At 39.9% G+C, this 21795-nt stretch overlaps 1 protein-coding gene across 1 annotated transcript; it reads right to left on the bottom strand.

Annotated features, from left to right (window-relative positions):
* Nucleotides 1-2343: 2343 nt before the first annotated feature.
* ttll12 (tubulin tyrosine ligase-like family, member 12) lies at nucleotides 2344-20868 on the bottom strand. The gene is made up of 14 exons (XM_061075746.1): nucleotides 20711-20868; nucleotides 20120-20289; nucleotides 16280-16478; nucleotides 12483-12642; nucleotides 12054-12187; nucleotides 10738-10814; nucleotides 8445-8561; nucleotides 7430-7624; nucleotides 6986-7097; nucleotides 6383-6534; nucleotides 4548-4629; nucleotides 4308-4376; nucleotides 3825-3963; nucleotides 2344-2866 (listed from the first exon to the last, which is right to left on the bottom strand). Exons 1-14 carry the CDS (start codon nucleotides 20849-20851, stop codon nucleotides 2715-2717), a joined length of 1899 nt encoding a protein of 632 aa, XP_060931729.1. The 5' UTR covers nucleotides 20852-20868; the 3' UTR covers nucleotides 2344-2714.
* Between the last annotated feature and the right edge of the window lie 927 nt (nucleotides 20869-21795).

Here is a 21795-nt window from a genome sequence, read left to right as displayed (position 1 = left end):
ACGATCTAATATAGGAGGACAAGGCTGTTTGCCGGAGCCAGTTCAGACTGGTTCTGTAGGGTAGTTTAAGACAGGAACCAAAGCACAGGAAAAAATAATTAACATACATTTCCATTGGGTTCTTTGGACAGTCAATAAGTAAAGGAAAGGTCAAACAGGTATATAGAAAGGTCATACAGGTTTCAGGTCATAAACTTTTCAGGTCATGGAGTCCAAGACAGGAATACAAAAAGTTACTCTTCAACCATGAAATAGATTTCAACCACACTTAGCTATTTTCCACTACACGTAGTCATTTTTCCACTACACCCCACTGACTGATCACAGTAGTATCTATCTATGTGTTAATCCTAAAAACAAAAGAATTTATTCAAACAAGCATTAGATGTTTAATTACGATCTGCTTGTAAACAATGAGTACTGCCAAATTATTTTGTCTCTGATCACTGAAATCAAGAATAATGAAGAACTTACAGGGTTAGGGTTAGAAATGTGAGGACTAGACCTCCAGGCATTTCCCTTTCAAACACCTGCCTTTAAAATCAGTTTTTTGGTTGAGTCAGGTTAATTTAACACCTGTCAATAAATGGGAGTTCCTAAAGTATAAAATACGACAACTTACTATTTAATTTAGTAAAAAACTTTTTGAAGAAAAATAAATTTAGATTATTTTCAACCTAAATGAGATGAAACGTATATCTTAACAGCACAAGAGGCATTTACGGGAGGATGTTTCCCAGTGGCCGGATGGTCTTTTTGTTCTGCCTTTATCTGATAACTTGACCAGCAATAATATTGCAACACAGGGTCAAACTAGCCCCCACTCATTTTGCAATGCACATTGTTTCTAAGCATTAAGTTACAAGCGTGTTCGAGTGATTTCAAAATAAAAGCGACCTTCCTGTAAATTGGACGTCACATTTGTTCAGTCTGCAAATTAATTAATTAATAAAAATACAGAAATTAATTTAAGTGAATGAAGTTAAGATGAATAATAAAAATTCATCATTAAAACATTCAACTCCGTTTGAAACAATTCCAGAGAAAATTAGGCAGCTGTATCTATACTGTACTGCACTGAAGTCGAACCTTGTGTTAAAACCACAACGTTTCCGCTGAGAGTTGCGACCTCAGAGGAACGTCAGGGTAACTTGAGGTAGAGAACTGGTTAGATCTGGCATTTAGTCAAAGAGCCTATGACTTCTTTTTGAAGTTTTAATGCCATTACCCACAATTGGTCCCTTCTAGAAAAATCTAGCAGAACCATACTCAATGTGCTTCATTTGCTTCAACCTGTTGGGATGAGCAGAGAAAAATTAAGAAGAGGAGAAGTGGGTGGGCAAGAGGGGAGAGAAGAGAGGGGGGCCAAGGGGGAGGTGGAGAGAGAGCGAGACCCGTTGCTTCATTTATAACCGCCATGTACGCATCTTTCAGACCCCATTTTTTACGTACGCAAACATTGGGATCTATAAAAACAAACTTGACGGAAGAATGTAAGGATTTCTACGCGAAGCTTAACCCATTGGTACAAATATTTTGGAGACGGGAAAGTGGCGATGCAGACCTGAAGAGGTGAATTATTTATAAAGGGAACATCGCCTCCAGGTCTGCATGCAGTTTCATAAATCTGAATCTTTTTTAGCATATGCCATTTTCAGCCTTTGTGCACACGTACACCTTTAGTATGAATCCTAGGCACTGTTTTATAAATGAGGCTACTGAAGAGAATTGTTGTTTTAAGGAGTGAAATTTGTTGTTTGTTTTGTTTGCTGTGTTGCACTGACACATGGCTGTGGAGCAAATATCGGAGAAATTCTATCCCCAAATTTGTTTATGGTATTATCTGATAAAAAAATAATGATTTCTTTTCCAAATTCAGTGAAGAAGGGGTTTTTGGGTAAATATTCCCTTTTCAATTCCTTTGCCATATGTATGAACATGATCAAAAGTGAGTGTTTTGTTTTTACATGTTAAATAAAACAGACCGAATTTATAAGTGAATTAAACGCAGAACTAATGATCAACATCTAAATTAATGTTGCAATCACCCACGACAATGACTTTATCTGTGCAAAGCACTGACTGTTGGACCATATTTAATGACTAATTTAACAGTTTTCTTGGATTTGGAGCTTGGACGAACAAGGTTGAGGCTTTCAAATGAGCTATAACATCCTATAGGCCGAGGGTTGATTAAAAAGACCGATTTAAATATTGCTGTGACTAGAGAAGACTAAAGAAGCACTATATAAATACAGACCATTTACTTTCCCCCTTTAAGTGGCTGAATAATACTTATAGTATGATATGCTTGAATGGAAAAGGTATTTGGAACAAGCAGAATCATTTATGATAAAACTCTTCATTTTATTGCTTCTCATTTGTACAGCAGTGTATGGTTTCCAACTGGGTTTAAAACAATATAACTTTGTAATCATTTAATTGGCATGAAACAAAAGGCAACTGGATTCATGAGGGATGGAGCTGGAAAAGCCAACCTTTTTCATTAGTTCTTAAAATCAAAAGGAGGGAAAGGAGAAGGTAAAATAAGAATGAATTGAAACAATCAGATAAACCAGTTACAGAGCAAATGACAGAGAGAAGGAAAAGCACAGACTTAAACACAAATGTATGTCTATGTCTATGTATGTATGTCTAAAAAAACAGACAGAACAAAATGACAAGCACATCACTTGGCACTGATTGGGAGTTGATTATATGATTTTTCTGACTGGGCAGTGCTCGGGCTGATCTAGGAACAGCGTCTGGAACATGTGGTTGTAGAAGGATGGATGGTACAGGCAGGCTCGAGTGCAGTCTGGGCTGTAATTCACCTCCAAGATCTGGGGTTGCATGATCCGCTCACCTGACCCAGAAACACACAAATTAGAAATAAACGATTGATGATTAGGGTGATAACAAATAATACAACATTGTCCAATACAAAGATATTCTCAGGTGACAACACTGTGTAAAATGGTCTGTATTTATATATAGTGCGTTTTTCTAGTCTTGATGACCACTCAAAGTGCTTTACAGTATAGTTATTGCCAGTCAGACACACATTCATAGAGTGCATCTATGTACAGCACTTTCTCTGTGAGAAGGGGCAATTTTGGGGTTCAGTATCTTGCGCAACGACACTTAAGCATGTGGAATGGGGAAGACTGGGATCAAACTGCCGACCTTCTGTCTAAAGGACGAGGACGACTGCTCTACCCCCTCAGCCGCCCCTGTGTGTGTGTGTGTGTGTGTGTGTATTTATAATACAGTATACACAGAGATACACATGTACACCCAAATTGGATATTGTGTAAATAGAGGGTGACACATTTAATTTCATTTTTATTTATTCACCTATTTGTTCTCTGCAAGTGCTGAGATGCCTGTATGTATATATGCCAATGCATCCAAAAATGTTACACTTCTGATAATTACATAACATTTCTGTTTTGAGGTTTTCCTTGTACTGTGTGCAGCGCTCTCTCTCTTATTCACTATGTCTATGGCCCATCAAAACATCCATTCAGTTTTTACCAATCTCTTCAGAAAGGCATTATTTGGAACACACATCACCACAATAAACATATAGGTCTCAGCAGGCAGGCACACAAGTCCCTTCTGTGCATCAGGTGCACATACTGTGTATGCGTGTATGCTTTCAATACTATCACGCACTATCACCTCATACAACAGCTACTGTCATGGACTGAATCCTTTTTATATACATTCTACGATTGAAACAAATGAATGAGTTGTAAATTTAGTGACCGTTGTGTAGTCTTCTCCATCACCATGTACATTAGTATAGAGCAAATGCTCACCATTGTCTCCTGTACTCCACTTCAGCATGACATCTACAGCATATATGGCCCGGGACGATGGGTAGGAGCCAATCCCATATGGAGCTGGTCTAGAGGAAGCTGCCTGGAAAAGCTCTCTGAATGATTTAAACAACTCTGCCTACAAGGGGCATTGACAGAAAGAAATAGAAGACACATGATAAGAGCAAAGAAAAGTGTAATTTAAAGAAGGATGCAACAAATACTAGCCATCAGGCCTGTGTTGTACAATCTGGGGGAGGCTTAAAACACATTGCAGACATTTTTATCCCTTTAAGAGTTCTAATATCTGTAGCAGTCGGAGCCTATAACAGCTCTTTAATTGGTTAAAAAGCAGGAATTACAACCCTGAAGTTAGAACTGGATCTCAGGTTCCTGTAGTTGAAAATTAGAATATGTTCTTAATTCTTCAATAAGTTCCTGGAATCTTGTGCAAATGAAAAGGGATGAAATGTTTACACTTACTTCCACCTCCTTCCATGGATACTGTGGGTTCTGCTTCTCAAACTTTGGAATGAACTCGTCATAGTGCACCTTCCAGCAGAAGAACAGTGATGAATTATAACCACACTTAGAACAATTACCATGTTAATAAATACAGATCCAACCAAATAAAGAGCTATGAAATAGATGTCAGTGAAGTTCTTGTAATTGCAGTCTGCTTTTACAAAAGGATAAGCTAAATTGCAAAAAATGAAAGCATACCTGCTTAAGCTCTACACCCTCTGCATAGTTCATAACGGTGAAGTGCTTCTGGTAATCATCAAAATGGTTCAAGAGGAAAGGCCTAAAAAAGAAAACACAAAGATTTAGCAGACGGTAAAGTTGTTGGAATTTCTAGATTCTTAGATGCATCGTGATGCGGACATGGGGGGACTCTGCATTGATGCAGTGACAGAACATAATCGAATTGTGTTTAACACTACTTTCATTGTGTTCCAACGCTGAATAATTATGCTTCAGGATGAAGACAAACTGACATAAAAAGCGGCTGTGGAAAATACATCAATGTACTGTAAAGATGGGCGGCTGTGGCTGAGGGGTAGAGTGGTCGTCCTCCAACCTGAAGGTCGGCGGTTCGATCCCCAGTCTGAACCATCTATGGCCTAAAATTGTTTTATACCTTGTATTACTGTGTATATATATATGCATATTTATTTCATTCCTATTTATTCAATGTATTAACTTTTAATGTATCAACTTTTTTATTGTACCCTCGGCACCATTGAAAATGAGGGTCTTATCCCTCAATGTGTCTTCCGAGGCTTAAATAAATATTCAATCAATCAAAAAAAAAGTGTCCTTGGGCAAGATGCTGAACACTGAATGGCCCCCCCATAGAATAACAAAGTGCTGCAAGTAGATGCACTGTATGAACGTGTGTGTGAATGGGTGAATGTGAAACTGTACTGTAAAGCGCTTTGAGTGGTCATCATCAGACTAGAAAAGCGCTATATAAATACAAATCCATTTACCATTTACCATAAAAAGGTCCTGTATTCCTTTACTGTGTCAGAGTCCTCTGTCTGAATCTGCTATCTCCACACTCCTCCGCTGACCTGCCCTCTACTTTACCACTAAACAACACTAATCAGAAATTACTAGGACACGTACAATACTTGACGTTAAACTTTGTGATTGTTTATGAGGCACACTTTTAAATACACCGTGTGTACTCATTCCCCTGCCACACACAACACGACACGTAACATGCACAGCCAGGACATCAGGGATAAAGTGAAAGACGGATTAATGACTTAAAGGGGACGTATTATGCCCAATTACCACAAGTTGATATGGTTCCTTGGGGTCTTAATGAAATGTCCGTAACATATTTTGGTCAAAATACCACAAGTATCATTAAAACAGCACCCTTTTTACCCTGTCTAAAACAGCCCTCCTCAGAGTTAGCTGTTTTGAGCACTTGTTCCTTTAAAAGCTAATGAGCCAGCTCCCCCCTCCCCCCTCCTCCCTCCTCCACGAGATACGAGCACCCTGATTTTTGGCTATCGATTACCTTTGTAGAAATATTGCTACTGGAAACGAAGATACAATCTTGCAACCATATCGTTTTGAACCAGAGTCAGGCGGGCCGAAGCCTGCCTGCGACGCGGCCGACAGGGGAGCCCCTGAATAATGGAAAAGCATCCCTCAGACAGGCGTAGCCCCGGGAGGGATCCGGGGCCTACCGGGGCGCACACCAACAGACTTTTGCCAATTCTTTCTGGGACATTGCCTTCAAATATGAATTCAATCCATTTCGCTCTTGTGACTTCTGAGGCTGGGACTTTATGTACAGATCTGTGCGGATCTATGCAGCCTACCAATACACATTTCTATTTTAAATTAGCAAAGTCAGCTAAAAAACATGGAAGCGATCAACCAGTATATCATTGCAAAGTGCGCAGATTTGAGATCATAGTTCGTAACTCAAACAATTTGTCCATCATCACATATATTGTTATGCTATCTTCATAAATAACTTTAAATGAATGGGGGAGGAATTAAAACACAATTTTTAAAGTATATCAAAACTGTACCTGTTAGCAAAACGCAACCAGAAGACATTGTAGACATAAAGACACAGAGGCTGCACAGAGCGCAGCATCAGCATGTAGCGAATGTCAAACTTCACCACTCCCACCTCCTCCCTGTGAAACAGTACCGGATCTTCAAGGTACTTGCACACTACCTGGAAAAACAGGACAAACAAAAAAATGATAAACCTGGTAAATAAAAGGACACAGCTTATTTACTAAATACATTGAAATATATCATATTTGTATGCTAATGTATAGTTAGGGTTGATAGAACAACTCTTTTTATGATATTTTCGACCTTGCTGAAGAATTGATCAACGTCTGAGGAATTGATGAATTTTTTCAATTGGAGCTATGTTCCTGAACTGACTGATGGTCTTGGAGTTTGGCACTTTGGGTATGCTGCCCTTTTATGATGTAATTATTCCTTTGGTCCGATGTTGTTCTCAATTGAGTGCAGACAACCTACATTAAGTTTTTACACAGCCATTGGGCCCTGGTGCTGATGATGACTTGCTTTCTGAGTTTAAGTTGTGATGGTTCAAACAGTACAGACAAAAAAGTCAATCACTCTTTGCATGGTGTCTGTATGTGTGTTGGTACCTTTGGTGTACTCTCTCTCTGTCTGATGATGTAGTTAAGGTTGTTGGTGATGTGTGTGTCCAGTCCACGGGCCAAGTTCCAAGGCTTACAGATCCAGTGGTTATCCTCTCCGCTGAAAGATACACACAGACAATGTACCTGCATGTAGCCAAGCAAGCATCTACTTTGTTAAGCGCTGTCAGACTAGGACTGGGCGATATGGACCAAAAGTAATTCTCTCGTCTCCTAAGGAGAGATGCAAACTTGAGCAGAGCTTTTTAGCATTATAAACAGTACTGCTAAATCCCATACCTCATTAGAAAATACATCAATGTACTGTAAAGATGTTAATATACTGCCCAGCCCTTAGATCAGACCACCAACTTGTACAAAGGAACATGTTTTGGTTATATCAAAGAACTCTACACATTTGTTAACATTAGGTTAATACAAAAAAAAAAAAACCATTGTTGTCTCAGTTGATAATGCTTGATGAACTTTGGAAGTTCTGTATGGAGGTTGAAGGTCTCTGGTAGCCAATCAGGTCCGGTTCCACTTTTTACTCTGCGGGCCACAGCAGCCATGCAGTCCTTCACAGTAATGATGTTCTCACAGGGGAATTGGTTGAGCATCACATGCGGTCTCTCCTCACTCAGTTTTCTGTCAGAGAAATGTTTTTTAAATAAAAATTAATGATTGAAAAGGTCATCGTGTTCTATACAGGGATATGGGAGTAAAAGCGAGACAAAGTAGGGCTGGGCGCTTCCACATCAGTCGATACGAATATATCCTGCCATATAAAACAAATACGTACAATGTTCTTATGTACAAACTTTTTTTTAATGCACAAAATGTATTTTACTTGCCCTTTCAATCATCCTGTGCCACTAAACTTTACTTATAACATTTCATACAAACCACTACAGTGAAAAGGTGTACATACAATTTTTCTATTGCATTTTTCTATTGCTTTATCCTCTTGTTGGCCTCAACCTGGCGTGTCTGCTGCTTTAACAACTGAAATTCCCCCAGTCTGTGGTTCTAAAGTTTTATCTTAACTTCAATATCTTAAATCAGCTCCACTGCACTGAGGTGCATTACTCTGCTGGTCAACAAGTGATTCTGCTCCTATGATGTTTTCTAATCACTCACACGTAGAACTGAACTTTATAAAACCCTTTATATTTATGTTCCTGGATAAACAGGGTGTCTATAAGACAAATTGTGATTTGCCAATATGGGCTATACAATTAAATTTGATTGATTGATTCTTCTGCAACAATTAATTAGTTAAAACACAGCGTTACGTCTTAATCTGTGGGAGGAACTTCAGTCTGCAGGAGTGTGTGTGCGTGTTTGTGTGTGTGTCACTCTTCACACACAAACTGATCATTTCCATGGGATATCATTTTTATTTATGCCATTGAAATTTCTTTGCCTGTATGTGTACATGTTGTGTGCGTATTGCTTGGTTTCTGACCTATAATCTTTGATGTGATCATAGGCCCAAATAATATCAGCTTCCTCCTCTTCTTCCGTCAGCTGGAACTGCGGATGTGTCAGGTTGTTCCTTACTTGTGACATTTCAGTGTAAACTCTGAAAACAAAGCAGAGAACAGGTGAAATATAAGGAAAACCAGTAGGACAACAGGCACAAGAGGAAAGAACACAGAGACACTCTAATGTGATTGATTCCAAAAACTGCAAAAAGCCCTGCTACAGGATGGCAGCCCATAAATACAATTAAAAGTGAAGCTCAGTCCTTGGTCCGGTCTCAGAAAGCAGGTTTAAAAACCTGACCTAAAGAACTCAAGAGTTTTGGGTTTAAGAACAGGCTATTAAAATAAGTGTACTCAAGTCAACTCAGAGTTGAGTTAACTTATTAGGAGAGGGCCTGCGTGAGGCAATAAAAAGCCTTCATCCTGGGAGCATATAACAAGTCATCACTGTGGCAATGGAAACAAAATTGAAACACCTACTTCTTCCCGGTGGAATTGTGAGTAAATGAATAAGTAAAAATGCAGATTATTAGCATATAGTAGAGCAAAAAAGGAAAGGTTGTCTCAAAGTGTGTGTCTGTTGCTTATATTTAATTTATATAAAAAGGTGCAACCCAGCAGGCATAACATTTTCTTAGTAGCAACTGAAGTTGAAATATACTAATATAGTCCAAATACAATATTATTGTATTACTAACCATTGTGATGTTTAGCTTACCGTACTTAACAAAAAATGCAGTTACTACATTAAAATGTGACAAATGGTAAAATGTTATAAGACAAAAAGATCAAAGATTTCTGCCTTTACAACACCACCAGTATTTTACATTGTCTATATGAAGGCATCACTTCAATGCTTTTATACTATGTATTTGAACGATTATGATGTGGTCTACACACTGTTGTGAAAACGATTCAAATTAGGTGGGGCACTTTCTGTGGTGAAATTATAATTTCGCTGCATGATCTTAATCTTCTAAGAGACTTCAATGCAGTAGTAGTAAGTTGTCAACTCCAGAAACTATTCATAATGTGTTAGTGGGGAGCACAACCCGTTAATGATCATCAAAGGATGATGTTAACACCTTGTCAGCTGCCACAGATACAGAGAGGCCTACTAATGTTTACCCTTTATAAACAGTATCTTTACAGTTGACGATACAGCAGTCTAGTTCAAAAAATATATTTGGCACCTTTTGCATCACAGAACAATGGAAATTACAATGAGGGAGCGCTTGCACCCATGTCCACAGCCTTACTGGACTGTATATGAGTCACAATACAATGGAACTAGGCAACCTGAACTGTAAATTACTTTCTGGTGTTCCTACAGTTCCCTGAAGAAAGAAAATACAACTGGTGGAAAATCATATAAAAGGTAGGTAAGATGCTCCAGGTGAATTACTTCATTGAACTCAAAAAATATCTACTATACAACTGCAATTGCACTTGCAGGAAATAAAGAAGGTGATGGGCCAATCAGAAATTAAGCAGCATATTGGGTGTCTGACTGAAAAGGGTACTTCATATAATTATAATAATAATAATACTTTATTTATATAGCACTTTTCAAAAACAAGTTTACGAAGTGCTTCACAAACATAGAAACAGTAAAACGACATACACAAAGAAATAAGAAATCTTGTTAAAGGCCATATTAAAGAAATTGGTCTTTAAACGACATTTAAAAGAGGACAACAAGGTAGCTTGTCTGATGGAAGACCTGCCGTTTTTGTCTGCATTTATTGAGTGTTTACATCAATTTCCGACATGGAAACAACTGTATATTGTTTGTTATATTATTACAAATATAGTTTTTGTCCTGGCAGTTGTTATTATTGGCCTACTATTAAAGGGAAACTCTGTTATATATATTTCCAACTCATGTTAGCTACAGAATGTTTACTATATTTACTACGGCAAAAACATTCCATGGCAATCAGGCAATATTTGCTAAAAAGTTCACAGGCCAACTGATTGATATTGCAGTTCTTAAAGCTACTACTACAACAATTATTCAACATTGGCTGGAAATGTGTCAGGGTTTATATTTGGTTCTTGGGGAACTCAAACATTATGAATGAATATAATGTCTATCTGTGAGTTTCCCATTTTCTCATCACTTTTACAACATAATGCCACTGATTAAATGATTGAGTACCTGGATTACTGTCAGAAGTGCACTTCACAAAAATATGCTGCTTACATATTTTGTTTACAACATCTGTGCATCCATTTAGATTTTTATTGGAGAACAGCAGAATTTAGTCTTACTTAAGGATTTTGTCCTTGGGCACAGTGTAGGGTTGGATTTCCACTGGAAGCTGCTCCTTGTTTTCTCGTGAAATCATCTGGAGAAACACAGACCAGTTGAGACTCAAAAGAAGGAATATATTTAATTTAAAACAAATTGTAGCCATCTACTCAGGTCCTTTTCATAAAAATATGAATTTATCAAATGATCCATATCCCACTCCAGTTATTATTTACCAATGAACAAAAACAAACACACTAAAAAACATTCTGCACATTAATTAATTAACCTTAAACTTGGAAAGGGATTGAAATGGAAAATAGTGTCTGTATACAAATATATTTTCAGTGTTAGATTATGGTGAAACAAGGCATAAAGATTGTTTCTTCAGTCTTGACTTTTGAAAGACAACTCTGCACGTCCCTCAAAATGTTAAAGGGGACATATTATGAAAATTCCACTTTTGTAGTGCTTCTACACGTTAATTTGGGTATCTGGCATGTCTACCGTCCCAAAAACTCTGGAAAAAAACAACTCCCGTGATTTGATGTGGTTCCTCTCTGTCAGAAACGCTACCCTAGAGTGCGTCCTATGGGATTATGGCCTTTTTCTACGTCAGGATTTGCCATAGCCCCCCCCCCCGGAGGTGGAGATCTGGCGGTGGAGGAGACCAGGGTAAAGTCCTCAACTCGAGGGGGGGGGCTGCTGACTCCATGTCAGCGGCTCGCTTCTGGTGGACGTGTTGCTGCTGCCTCGACTTTTGACAGACACACAGACAGACAGACAAAGGGATCGTGTGAAGCTGTGCAGCTCCCAAATTCTGGAAGCGAGCCCGGCTGGGAGCTGCGCCTGTGCACAGCGAGCACCGGCAGGGTGCCGGGGGGGTGCGGGGCGGTGACAGGGGACCCCAAGGAACCATATCAACTTGTGGTAAAATGGGCATAATATGTCTCCTTTAACCAACAACACAACGCTGGTGCGGATCCCATACTTTAACACAGCTACATAGGGCTTTTTTTGTGAAATTTTGCTGAATTCCCAGGGTATGATTCATGACATTTTTTTATAAAATCACATTGATCACATTCATCTTCCATATCTGTTCTAGAATTATGTGCTGGACTGTCTCAGGGGCATCTTTGCACAGCCTGCACCTATTCTGCTGTGGTAGACCCTAGCCTCTATGGATTTTGTGCTTAGGGCCTGTTGTGGTGCTGCCATGATTAGTGCCTCTTTGCTGCCTTTCAGACCAGCCTTTTTTACTTACACACACACACACACAATTTCTTTGTATGATGACAATGTAAAGATCTAGAATCACATCAATAGTTTTCACCTCATAGTACGAGTCCGGGGGTTCAGTAGTGGCACTGCTGACCCCTTCTAGATCAGTAGGGATCCATGGTAACAGTCGGCATCGCCTCACCAGGGGGTTTGTCTCCCCATATGTGTAATCACGGGTTACTTCACCTGTTGAAACAGTAAGATGGTACAGATGATACAATTCTGCTGTGTGGAAATGTTTCTCATTAAATTGGTTACTACTAAAGACATAAATCTTTAACTGATTTCCTCTTGTGTTGAGTCCGCATTTGTGTGCCATTGTAAATAATTGTCACCAAATAGACAGTTTTTATACAGATGCCACAAGACTTTAGTTTTGTGACCACTTCCCTTCTTGTGACTAAATGGGCAGCATTTATATAGCACTTTTCCCTTCTTATCAACCACTCAAAGCACGTAACTATAGTAAATCACATTTCACCTCCTTCCTGCAGGTCCTGCAGAGGCCAGAGGACAGTGTAGGCAACTTGGCCACGAGTGTAGAAAAAGGGAGCCATGCCACAGCTGGGCTGATCAGAGTGCTGGACCTGGGAGCCAAACTCATCCATGATGTACCACACAGGAACCTTCTCCTCTGCTGACTGCACATGAACACACGAGGAGAAGAGTGAAGTGGAGGACGACAGAAAGATAACTGACACAATGACTATGTCCAGAAACTGTTTTATTCCAATCTGCCTTCAGGGTTGCATTATATTAATTTAGCATATCCTTTTGTGCAATGTTGCTCGAGACGAGAGGTTAATGGAACAGCTTTTTTGTGCTTAAAAACACAGGTTAGAGTAGGAGCAAAGCAAATGTATGCTTGATCAGGAGCTATTTGAGAGAGGTTGCTTTTTGGTCAAAGCACAGCAAAATGTGAAAATAAAATGAAAGAATAATGCCCTCAAAATAAAGAATACAGTAATCAAAAAAGATAGAAAGAGAGTCCATAAAAGCTGCATACTAATATGGTCACAATAATAATAATGAAAATAATAATGCAAGAATGTTGATCAGTGTTCCTTCTCTTTTCAATAAACCATTTTTCAAGACCTGTGTAATAGATGAGAATCAAGCTCTAGGCTGATAGATTTCTCGCTGTGGAAGTCGCATTTAAAACATATGTATTCATCCTTGACTCTAATTAGAGGACAGCAACTGATAAAACGTATGCAGTATAGAAACATGTGGCTATAGACCTGAATCCCACTGACCATTCTTTTGGATAGCTGTTAATTGAGATTAGCCAAATTCTTGTCTGGACCTAAAATACCTTCAAAAAGTATCACTGATTTTTGTGTTGAGAAATGTTCAACTTAAGTGATAAAATAAACTATTCGGACGGTAAACCGTTTAAGGAGAAAGAAATACAGAGTCTTGGCGCTCACATGTGCAGTCTTCACAAAAATAATTTATATAAAGGTGCAGCCCAACAGCCATACAATTTTCTTGGCAGCAACTGTTGAAATATAAAAATATAGTCCAGAGACTAAGACAACATTCACACGGTAAGACCAAGTGGCCTAAATCTCATTTCCCCCCCATGTGACACAGATCTGATTGTTTAATGAATTACTGTGAACAGCACAAATCACATGGAATCTGATATTTTCAAATCAGACTTGGGCCAATTTCAAATGTGGTTCTAAATCAGATATAGATTTATTTATTTCCCACACAGGCAAAGGCAGGTCTTTTTTGAGAGGTGCTGACAGATGTAGTTGAAGGCAGCCCTTGATATCCTGAAATTTTGATGAAATCTGTTTCATTGAAGCCATTCATGAAACGATCCCACCATTCCTTGCTCAGACTTTACACACAACTCCGTACAGAAGACCAGCCATTGCTCCACAAAAGCCATAATTACACTTTCAACTCTCTTTCTCTTCATCCTTGTCCCACTCGTCAACTGCCGGGTTCCATTGCAAAATAACCATGTTTATTACAGACTTTTCTCTTTTTTTTATTCCATACACAGCGTGCTGCATTTATGTCTTGTTGTACTGCATATGCGGGTCACATCAGGGTCATGACTAGTTCATTGGAGTTGGTTATGGTCACATTTTAAAAGATAATGTGAACAGCCACATCAATATATTTTATAATTGAGCACTAATGCTTGCAGTGTGAACATAGTCTAATTAGTCATCAGACGATAGCCGATTGGTTCAGAGATAGAAGATTTGAAAGGAAATTCAAATGACAGTATAATAAACAGAATATAGCAACAAATCCAGTTATTTGATCTCCTAATTGTTGAGAGGGTATGTTAAATACCCAAACCCAAAAAGCTGCAAAGTCAATAGTGCCTTGGGATACAGGGCATAACTGTTCCATAAGCAACGTTCAATCACAAAAAAAATTTGTAGACTTTAAGCTAATTACGCTCAGACAGATTAAACAAGCAGAGTTGCAGAACCAAGCACAACTTTTTTTTACCAATATCTTCAAACACAGTGCCTGTATATGCAATTATGACTTCAGTTTTCATAGAGCCTGTTTTTTATTTAAAATCATGAAATAACTGAACATGAGTCCACTTCCAGGCGCACAAAATACCACTTAAATAAATAAACTAGTCCCCTGTCACATTTCCATTCCAAATTATATTACAGGGTGGAGGTTAAGATACCACCAATTGTGGTGATCAATTTGGCGACCTGAAAAGAAATCAGTCCAATTGCTGTGAATATGTGTATGACTCCTTTTCTTCAATTTATTGCACGTCCCATCCTCAAATCCACTGTTAAACTGTTCAATAACGGTATGACACAATTAATAACATACACAACGTAGAAAGCGAATCACAATACACAACATAAATAAACATACCTCCCTGGCTGCACACAACCAAGAGGAAGTGAGTCCACTTGAAAAACGGGCGATGTAACATCAGCTTTAGCTATGAAAACGTTTTAGCAGCATTTGAACTGCACTGTTTCCCATGTCTTCTAACCAAGCAAGAATTGCGGCACCTTAGAGTGTCCATTTGAAACACATTGAATTTAAAGCAGTTTCTACTGAACGTCGTCAGCACCAAATAAATCCATAAAAAACTATTTAATATTCATGGAAATAAATCAAATACATATAAACAAACAATATCTCAAAATGACAAATATTATATATGGCAGTTAAAATGTGGGCGGGCTCAGTAGGTAGCGGGTCTTCCATGAACCAGAAGATTGACAGTTTAATCCCAGTCTCCCCAATCCTGCATCCCTCAGATACTGAACCCCAAATGTATGATGCTGCAAATAGATGCACTGTATGAATGTGAAACTGTTCAAAGCTCTCAATAATACTTTTTTTCTATTCACGCATTCGCAGTCATAAACTGTTTTAAAACATGCACCGAAGTCCCTACGTATTTTCGCCGGAGGAAGTGCATGTGTGAACGCAAATGTCAGAGTGTGACGCTCGGCAGTTTCTGGGGACTTCCTCCACCTGACCCAGTATAAAGTCCGTAGAAATCGGATGTGTGAACAGAGAATCCGACGAAGATGTCAAGAGAGTTTGTGGTGATAACAGCTGACGACGGTGTCTCGATGTTAAGAAAATCACATGGTCTCTGCAGCAGTATAATGAGGAGGACATGTTGCTGTTGTGAACGTGTCTGTGCAGAAACCTCCTGCTGTGTTGTGCATGTATGAAAGGCAAACTCTGGGTAAACTCTAAACGGCTATAAAGAATAAAGCGCTTTAAACAGACTTTTTATCATTTACATTTAAATCCTGCTGTGTCATTGCTTAAGGACTACGTGAATTGAAGGATTAGGAGACAACAAGTGTTCAATGACCACAAAGATTTCCTGGCCCATGATCATGTGCTGATTTAGATTTGTCTTATGTTCACAGTAGTTTGTTCACACGAAAAAAGAGAATTTATTTTTTATGGTTATGTGATCATCATTTACGTTTGACCTTTGTTGTATATGACTATTAGATAATATCTTTAGTGACTGAATTTGTATTTGCTTCTCATATCACAATAAGAACTGTATTCATGGTTCTGACCATGTCACAATATACATCTCTGCTTTTTTCACCTGAATGTGTTCAAAGCTGGATAAGAAACCCCAAAGCAAACTGGGATAGTTGAACACCAACTCTGTAGGTAACCAGGACGACTGATTTTAGGTAAAGTGACGTGGGGTAACGAAGGGATACTTTGAGTATTTTGAACTTGCTTCATACTACAGGCCCATGGCCGAGTGGATAATTTTTCTGAACATACCCCCTGAGAGAGGTGATAAGTCTGGTTGTACTTCCACATGAGCTCCATAACTTCCTCCACCGTGTCCGGGTCGGGGACCTCACCATGGAAGTCCACCCCCATGAGGGCAGCCATTCTAGACAGCAGGCCTGGGATCTGCTCCAGCTGCTGACGAGTGTGATCCACACGGTACGTCCATGCATGATCCACCAAGAAAACACTGGAAGAAAATAGAAGCTCAGGATCAAAATTCATTTGAGCTTCCCGTAATTCCTTAAACTCACTGTTTTTTCTTACCACTTTGTGACAAAAAATCATGAGATTTGATTACGGTGAGTTTAACTCAACCTGATATATATATACACACATATATATATATATATACACACATATATATATTTATATATATATATATATATACACACATACATAAATATATATCAGGGCTGCACGATATATCGAAAAACTTGCCGTCATCGCAATATCAGCACGCAGTCTATACGTATCAAAATGACTGCTTGAAATGCGAAAAAATTCTGCTGCATGTGCCATGCGTTCACACTCTGCATGTTACATTTCATTTAATTTAGCTTGTGAATATATTGTATGTCTATATATTTGGTCAATCAGATGGAGCCCTGCTGCCCAAAATAATATATTAAAGATACTCAGATCATTGATGGGTTTTTCCGTCGGAAGAAGACAACAGAAAGAGAACATAGAATTGCGAGGCGGCTCTGTCAAATCTTGCACAGCCTCATCACAACTTAATTCTGCTGTGGAAACTTCAAGTGATCAGTTTTGTACCAGGTCAGATTGCGGATGACACCCAGTTATACTTGTAAATAACCTGAACAAAGTAATCAATTAACTAAACTTCAAGCATGTCACAAGGACATAAAAACCTGGATGACCCGCAATTTTCTCCAATTAAACTCAGATAAAACGGAGGTTATAATACTTGGCCCTAAACACCTTAGAGATACATTATCTAATGATAATCAGTAACTTGAGAGTGATCTTCGATCCTGATTTGTCCTTTAATTCACACATAAATCAAATTTCTAGGAATATCTAAAAAATCAGTCATGTCCTTTCGCAAAAAGATGCAGAAAAACTGGTCCATGCCTTTGTTACATCAAAACTGGACTATTGTAATTCATTATTATCAGGCTCCAGCAGTGAGTCGTTAAATACTCTGCAGCTTGTCCAAAATGCTGCAGCACGTGTCCTGACGAGAACCAAAAAAAGAGAGCACATTTCTCCAGTATTAACATCGCTACACTGGCTTCCAGTTAAATCTAGAATAGAATTTAAAATTCTCCTCCTCACCTTCAAGGCCCTTAATAATATAGAGCCATTTTCCTTAAAGAGCTGTTAGTACCTTATCAACCCACTAGAGCACTCCGATCCCAGAATTCAGGTTTACTTGTCGTCCCTAAAGTCTCTAAAAGTAGAGTAGGAGCCAGGGCTTTCAGCCATCAAGGCCCACTCCTGTGGAATAATCTCTCACTTTCAGTTCAGGAAGCAGACACCATTTGTATGTTTATGAGTAGGCTTTAAACCTTTTTTGATAAAGCTTATAGTTAGAGCTGGTCTAGGCTTGTCTTAGACCTGCTCTTTAGGCCGATATATACTTCTCCGTTTTTTATGACACGGACAGAGAAACGCCCTCTCCGAGCGCCTCGGAGAGCTTTTCGTGCACCTCTGATTTTTCTAAACGGATACGTAGAAGCATAATGGAGCCTTTAGTTATGCTGCTATAGGTCTATAGACTAGGATTGCAGCATGACTGCTTGATATATTCTACACTTGAAAGAGAAAGAGATGCGTGGCAGTATGCTTATTGCAGAGAGCGGACACACGCCTGTCAATCTGGAATGATTCTGAATCACAAACATACGCATAGTGGAGAGAACAAAATCGTCTGGTGCGGGTACAGGTGGTTCAGCTTACACCATGTGACAAAGTTACCCACCACAGCCCTGTATTCAGCATCATCACCCTTGCTGATGCATCCAACTATTGCAGGGTCTTCAGAAAACTTCTGGAGATGGCAGAGGTCCGTGGTGTAGCACTCTGTCAGACACACAGCACTGCAAGCGCACGTACTGTGGTCTGCCAGTCAGGTAGTTCACAATCTAGGACACGACTGGGGCATCAACCTGCATCGCTGTGAGGTTCTCACACAGTAGAGCTGCTAGCCGGGTTGTCCAGGTGGGGGTAGACTTGATTCAGCAGGTAGCTGATAGGGGCTGGTAGGAGAACTGGAGGGGATCCAAGTGTGGCCTGACCATGGGCCTTAGCTGCTCCAGGACGAGTCTCTCCAGGGTCTTCATGATGTGGGACGTCAGCGACACCGGTTTGTAGTCCTTGATCCCACTGGGACGCGGCGTCTTCGGCACAGGAACGAGGCAGGACGTCTTCCAGAGCACAGGGACCCTCTGAAGACTCAAGCTCATGTTGAAGACACCGTGAAGCACTCCACAGAGCTGGGGGGCACAGGCTTTGAGCACCTCGGGGCTGACACCATCAGGGCCCACAACCTCGCCTGAGTGGACTTTCCTCGGCTGTCTTCTAACATGGTGAGGTGTGAAGGGAACTTTAGAGGATGCAGGCTGGGGAGGAGGAGGGTTGGAGTCGTCAGGAAGAAGACAGTCAGCCTGTGAGCCAGAGGAGATGTAAGGAGGAGGGGGAGGGGGATTTTCAGAGCAATTTGGGTGACAGTCAGCGGGAGGGGGGAGTAGTGGTGTTTGGAGACAGACCGAAGAAGAGTTAAGGCCACAATATGCTACTCTGACTCCGTTGCGTGCGGGGGGGACGCACGGATCCCACAGACTCTTTTTCATTTATAGTTGTCCGACGGCTGTGCATGTTGAGAACAATTCGCTTAGAGAAGCCTACCTCATTTGTACGGAGAAGAAGTCCACGTTCGTTTATTTACCTCCTCCTGGCTTTCCTCACACACTCCGGACCTCTTCCACTAGGCGCTCTTCAATGATGTTGTCCATATTAGAATCTTAGTTGTGTTTGGGTTTTAAAGTGGCGGTATTCTACGGAATGAAACAGGAAGTTTGAGGTCCGGAAATGTAAGATTCCGAAAATGACGTTGTGTGCGGAAATGATGTTGTTAGCGGACCAATCACAGCCAAGGGCTGGCCCTAGGCTCTCCGAAATGCCACGGATAGTTAGAAAAATCAGAGGTACACGAAGAGCTCTCCCAGGTGCTCCTCTGTCCGTGTCAGTCCCGGTCAGTCAAAACGGAGAAGCATATATCGGCCTTAAGGGGGGGCAGGGGCCACTGTAGCCAGGGAGGGACTGTTTATGTTTATTTTAGCAAGTCATATCATCATCGTGATATTCAACAAGGTTATCACATATCACATGTTTTCCTAATATCGTGCAGCCCTGGTATATAAATATCAAAAATATACACACAGAATTTCTAAAGTTTATTATCCTTCATAATAAAAAAGATAATCTCTTGTATTCTGATTTATAGTCTTAAATTGTCGGCCCCAACCTGCGTGAGGTAGTGTGTGTGGGTCAATTACATTTGAGACACCAGCCATTGCCAGGCTAGGTGCACCTGGTCACAGACAAACACTCTCTACACTGTATAGTGGAGAGATAATAATATGGTATCAGGAATATTATATATAGTGTATATTACCAAACTAGTGAAATGCTTATGTTATGTTCGAAATGAGACCCATGGAACAAGTTTGTGACTAGACACATGTAGACGTTGCAGAATAAGAGGGATCTATCTCATAACAATTTACACATTTATACATTTGTGTAAATTCTACATAATATAGGGACATTGAGAGGGATATTGACGTAATGGGGCGCCCTCACCTGGTCGGCTCCGAAGCTTCCAGCCCACTGGCCCTGGTCACAACAACTTTACTGCGGATCACTGGTTTGGGATTGTCCTTCGCATTCTCCTCGCTGTTTCCATTTTCCTCCTCCTCTTCATCTTCTTGTTGGGTTTGCATGATTCCAAAAAACTCCCCAGCATCGTAAATCTATGAATATAAACGCAATGAGTAAATTTGTTTGGAAAAATTTCATATTTTAAGGTTTGGTTGTGTGTTGCCACCAGCACACGCCGCTAACGGGGCTGATTTAATAATTTTTAAGTGTTGTTAATTCCACTCTCCAACCCTGCATACATCCCACTTCCCAAAGCACCATTTGAATTATAACTTGTCATCAAACTTCCTAGTGCCTCACCCTTTAAGTTTCTTCCACTTCGCATACAACCAGAGATCATGTGAGCCGACTAGAATGCTCAATGTCTTTAATTTCTGATTGGTGCATTATTTCGAGTTTGCCAGAGGGATGTGGGCGTTTAGTAGCAGTGTTCGACATGTTGTAGTCTACTAGGAATGACCCCACACCCTGCCTGTACTTAGGAGGATTTAACAGGAGAGGAAGAACACAAACCTCGCTGGTAATTTTTTGATGCAGGCTCTTCCAGTAGATGTGGGGGATTCCTGAGGCCCTAAGGGCTCCGGTATGAAGTGCCAGAAATGACGCGAAGTGCTCCTCCACGTGTCCATCAATTGCGATCTGCTCTGCTGACATGATTCACGTGGAATAGGATCAGTAAAACCCGGAAGAAGGAGAGTGTGACACACGATCCAGCACTTATTCTTCTGATTTTACTGGCGGTTGGCAAACAAGCTTATAGCTGCATTACCGCCACCTACTGGACTGGAGTCTGGAACATTATATTGGCAGTAAAACAAAATGATTTATGATGAAAGGCTATGTTGGAATGTAGTAAAAAAAAAAGTGAAGCGAAACGCTCTGGAGGCCAAACACAGTTTGGAGGAACAGAGGTCACCCACGGACATTTTGGGAAACATCGAAACAGACTATTAGTTTGTCTAATATATATAAATACAAAATATGTGGCATCAGCATTTTTAGCTTTTTTATTGCTTTTGTGAAGATAGTCATCCGCTCTCTATCAGGGTTGAGTTTAGGGAACATAGGGCTTACACACACATAATTGTGAAGGTGCATAGACAATCTCCCTCTCTAGTAAAGAAAAATGAGGAACAGAGAGTATCACAAAGCGGACAGAGAAAATCAGTACACAGCCAGACGGAGATGGAGACAGAGAGTTAGGGAAGGAAAGATATATCAAATAGGTGATCTGACTGAAAGAGAACAGAGGAAAAGTAGAAATAACCAACACAAAATGAGGCAATTTACAAAACGCTGAGGTCAAGGGCTGAAGGTTAAATGTGAATAAAATGTTTTTAAAACATTTCATGTTTTTTTTGTAAGTGTTGGTCAATGTGAAAATGTTATCCGTCCCCTAACATGTAAATGTGTTTTTAAATCTTTAAAATATTTTGGTGTCTGATGGTGTTGACACAAAATAAGCAAATTTTTTTAGTATACGGTAGATACATACATGAAGTTTAATTTGTCTGAGCTTAAGGTTTATTTTTTCAATATTGGATCCTGTTTTCATCAAACATTGACTCATAAGCATTCCCACAGCGACTTTGCAGCTG

This window comes from Limanda limanda, chromosome 1 (genome assembly GCF_963576545.1).
Source record: "Limanda limanda chromosome 1, fLimLim1.1, whole genome shotgun sequence".
Lineage (NCBI taxonomy): Eukaryota > Metazoa > Chordata > Actinopteri > Pleuronectiformes > Pleuronectidae > Limanda > Limanda limanda.
This window is presented reverse-complemented; position numbering and strand designations above follow the sequence as displayed.